Genomic DNA, 4,497 nt, shown 5'->3' with positions numbered 1-4,497 from the left:
AATTACATAGAGCTGGAGGCTACAATCTCGCAGCTAAGTGGAACAACATGGTGGCCTAGTCGCGAAGCACTATTTGTTTCTGGGCGTTCTTACAGCGGTGAGACCAAAGGCGAAGATCATTTGCCGCGTTGGCAACAGTCGTGTGTAGATCGAGGTGGAGATTCCGGAAAACTTTGGCGTTTGTCCTCTGCCAAATGTTCCAGAGAACGGCCATGAGAACAGTTGACCTTGTCTTGTTGGTGAAGTTTCCGTCCCAGGCGTTGCGGAGCCCATGCGGTACATCCGGGCAAAGGCTATCCAGTTCCGCCCACAGGGGGCGAAGCTGTCTGCATTCGAACAAGAGGTGCTCAATAGTTTCACATTGCGTGCAGAAGGGGCAAGCATCGGAGGTGGTGATACCCCGCCGGAAGCGCCTGACGTTGGTAAATAGGCGGTCTTTGTTGGCAAGCCAGATGAAGAGCCTGCATTTGTTTGGGGCGTAGTTGCTCCAGATGGCCAAGGTGAAGGCGTCTGCGGGCCTCGTCTTCCAAACCGCCGTGTAAGCCAGTTTAGTAGTGAGTGGCTTGCCTGCTTCCCTTGTAGTTCTGCAGTCCGGCACCTGTGAATTCACGTTTACGGTGGCCAGCACATTGCATAGATCATTCAGCTCGCATTCTGCTGTGTGGGACAGCGCAGGGTTAGTTCCAGGTTCGGGTCGGGCGAAGCCAAGCCAGAAGGAGGTTGTGGCCCCGTTGCCAAGTTGAACCCTGGTGGTGTCCCTGAAAAGGTCAAGCCCTTTGATGATGTCGCGCCAAATTGGTGTGTGATGAGTGTCTGTCGCACATAGTGTTTTAACTTGGGCCCGCTTGGAATCGGTGTAAACTTACACACCCCGGATTTTAAATTAAAGGTGTATATTACTGGATGTAGTGTGATTTCCGCCTGGAATAAAAACGATGACTCGAGGTCTGTACCGAGTACATGGGTATTTAGGACCCAACCGACGATCCACGCGCGGCCTAAGAGGTCAAATTGGCCGAACTAGTAGCGCATCACCTAGAGCAACCTTGCTATGATCAAATGATTATCATCCCTGCTGGCTAAATTCCATGAAATTTGGCAACGATTACCGTCAGGTAAACACGGACATATATAATTAAAATCAGAAACAAAACAGGAGAAAACTTTGCTGGAGATAACCACACGCTAGGTATTATTTCTCTTGCTCTGCTTCAACTGCGGAGATATTTGGACCATGTATGTACACAGGTGCTCTAGCCAGTGCTCATCTGGAAAATGCCCATGTGAGTTTCAGGCACATACGTTCCTTACATAAAGACTCATCCCTCTGCAAGAGTTTCTGGCACGACTCCATCCTTTCCTTGCTATCCAGAAGATGCAAATGCTGTGTCTGCTTGATCCTGCCTCACAGCATCGCATCGCATCGCAGTACAGGGCCACATGGCATGAGCCCAACATGCTACTGCGGCGGCGCAAGGGCCGCGAGCAACTCACGGAGAGCCTGAGCAGTGTCGTTGTAGCACATCTTCACGACGGGGACGCTTCGGCTCGTCACCGCATCACCCAGCTGCCATTTGTGCAGGAGCAGTTTTATGTCAAAAGCATCAAACACGTCCACAAAGTAAACAAACAAACTGAACAGACCACTTCTGTGTCGTTCTACGACTTAATTCTGCACGCAAGGACTCAACTACGGAAGTTTGAGATTTTTTATGTTTTGATCATGACCAGTTTGCCGCATTGCTAGTTGAGCGATCTGAACAAAATGCAATCGACAACTATTTATTGCATGATCTGAGTGAAGAACCATACAAACTTGGTAAAGGGGCCACAAGCATTGATCTGCGATCGAGACATCTTGAAGATCTAATTGGTACCTCATGATATGGGAAATCGAGGCTTAGAAGGTTCTCTTAACTCTGAAGAGTCAAGAGTCAAGAACACTATTCTCATGTACTTTTACTCATAGTTAGAACTTACTAACAGTGGAACCAGTGGTCCGTAAATATGACATAAACATGCCAAAACAAGCGTAATTTAAAGCAGTTTAGCTTCCCATGGACACTGGTTATCAGAGTTCAGAAACAGCATCCACATTGAAAAATTTCTGAATTTGCTACATGATATATAAGAAGGAAATTCTTAAACAATTGGACCACTACCATGATTGCCAGAAGAAAAGGACCACTACCATGTGTGTAGTGAGACATAGATCGTATTTCTTTCTAAGATTGACTCATAGGTGTGCCTAATATAATAAATTTTAAGTGCACACCTGGCAGGTGCCTCAGTAAGAAATTTGTAAAATAAGTGCCGTGCGCTGTATTTTCAAGTAAATCATCTTGGTTTGCTTGCAAGAAAATCTACCGAAATTTAAGGGAGACAACAATCAATCACCTCATCCGTGCAGTAGAAGAATTTGTTGGCGAGAAGGGTGAGCGCCTTCCTGCGCTCATCGTTCTCACTTCGGGAGATCACACGGCTCAGATCAATGTACAAGAAGGTCGCTTTCAGCCGGAGGTCCCTCCAGACCAAGTCCCATGAGTCATCGTCCAGATCAGTCACCAGATCCTCCTCCATCGACAGAAGTTGGCCGGCGCAGCTCTTGATCCGGCAAACGCACCCCTTAAGCTCCATCCCTTCATCCATTGCTGCTTCTGTGTAGTTCCCTTTGCCCCTGTTGCATGACAAAATATCAGAGCCAATGATGTGGATGTATTTATGGAAAGGCAAAAAGAAACTGATTCTTGGAGCATGTCTAGAAGCAACAGATGTCAGCATGTGCATCACAGGAAAGAGGCCATGTAATGCAGCAAGGGGCAAAGTGGTCAGTGCAGAACACCACAAGATTGGCTAAGGATGAGACCTTTCTCAACGTTGCTGGGCATATTAAACAAGACAAGAGAAAGGACGAAAAGGGAAGCCAAATTCGGCTACCTTGTCTATCTTCAGATATCATCAAGGAAGGTGGCAGCACAAGAAGCTACCACGAACTGCCCCAAGGAAAACATGCATAATTTATGTGAGAGATAATCACAAGCGTTACCCTTTTTTTCGGCGAGAAACCGTCACCCTTTGCAACCATAAGAATTCAGAGGGCAAGGAGAAGGTCGGAAACTTGGGAAATGAGATAGGGGGACATTATAGTGTGCCAATATAGACTACGAAAACTAATTAATAAACTTGGGCTTCTGTTATTTATTTCAGAAAGTTATAAAGAATGAAGTACAAAAGTATATAATGACAAAATAGATATGCAAACAAATATGGTAGTACAAGTTTGATATTTCAGAAATGACGTATTTATCACCCCATGAATTCCCTAATAAATGACCATTCTTTCAACCCTCTATTTTGAACTTTTTACTATCATCTATGCGCTGTTTGACAACAACGTCGGATCGTTACTTTCAAGGTTTCTCAACAAAACATCTTGGATTCAGTACTGTTTCCCGATTCAATACTGTTTTTCTTAATTATTTTGGTACATACTTTAAGTGCCAGAAAGTTTAGATTAGTTGACCCCACAGCCACAGGGTTTTGGTTCTAGCTCGGCCACTGTCTGTATGACTATGACATCACGAAAATGACAGTCTCACCTGCTTATCAAACGTGGAACGTGGGTGGAAAGCACAAATCTTTACTCTAAACTCTAAAGTAGTTTGCGCGAACTGACAGTAACATTCTCAGTGGGAGGTGCAGTGTAATATGTTTCAAATGCTAAGCAAGTAGTCAAAAGGAGAGAGTTCGGTAATGTCAATGAGGGGGGCCACGGAAAGGTAAAGCGCACGAATTAGCTTACCAAGTAAGTACTACTAGAAACAGGGAATGGATCAAACTGTTGTAGTTAAAAGATCAATAGGACGATCAGATATTCAGATTAAACGCGTCTACTAACTCTGCATTTGACAATTCATTCCTTCAGACTTCTTTTGAACCTCAACAAAACATCTTGGATTTAATAACTGAAAAGGTTGACTGACGGAAGTTGGAAATCGCTACGACTTTTCTCGCGGAGCAAAAGGGATCATTCGTACTAGTAGAGAAGAAAGAACATCAACGGAAGGAAAAGGAGCGGAGCGGCATGAATGAACTCAACCCAATCGTCAATCGAGCGAGCGAGTCTGATCGAACAGGATCAGGATCGGCCGATCGGATTCAGCTTGTTCCAGATCACGGCGAGAGAGAAGCAAACGAAACGGCATTAGAGGCGAAACCAACCAACATAGATTCCCTTCCCCCCCAACAGTGGCTCCACTTACCAGGAATCAAATCAGGCTCTTCTCAGTCCCCCTCTCCTCTCCTCTCCTCTCTTTCCCCGATAAATGCCAAGAGACTGGGTGGGTTAAACGGATGACCCCACAAGAAGGAAAATAAAAAGATCTTCAAAAGATGTGGAAGGGGGCGAATTCTTGCATGATGAAGGGGAAATAAAGCGAGTAAGCTGGCTGTTCTCAACGGAAGACGCCTCGAAAAAGTAAAAATTGCCCCCTTATT

General features: G+C 45.4%; 1 protein-coding gene across 3 annotated transcripts in view; it reads right to left on the bottom strand.

The window, feature by feature from the left end:
• Positions 1-1,089: 1,089 nt before the first annotated feature.
• Positions 1,090-4,497, bottom strand: part of LOC119320495 (photosynthetic NDH subunit of lumenal location 3, chloroplastic-like) — a 7,259-nt gene continuing 3,851 nt past the window's right edge. For 2 of the 3 annotated variants that reach the window (XM_037594567.1, XM_037594566.1), the window contains exons 3-4: positions 2,398-2,677; positions 1,090-1,567 (exon numbers count right to left, since the gene is read on the bottom strand). In XM_037594567.1, coding sequence (XP_037450464.1) covers positions 1,460-1,567; positions 2,398-2,649 — 360 coding nt within the window. In that variant the 5' untranslated portion in view covers positions 2,650-2,677 and the 3' untranslated portion in view covers positions 1,090-1,459. Of the gene's footprint in view, positions 1,568-2,397; positions 2,678-4,262; positions 4,479-4,497 lie in introns of those variants that run through there. The other variant, XM_037594568.1, reaches the window with a different exon arrangement.

This window comes from Triticum dicoccoides, chromosome 6B, assembly GCF_002162155.2.
Source record: "Triticum dicoccoides isolate Atlit2015 ecotype Zavitan chromosome 6B, WEW_v2.0, whole genome shotgun sequence".
NCBI lineage: Eukaryota > Viridiplantae > Streptophyta > Magnoliopsida > Poales > Poaceae > Triticum > Triticum dicoccoides.
The sequence above is the reverse complement of the archived record's forward strand: the minus strand, read 5'-3'. Positions and strand labels throughout refer to the sequence as shown.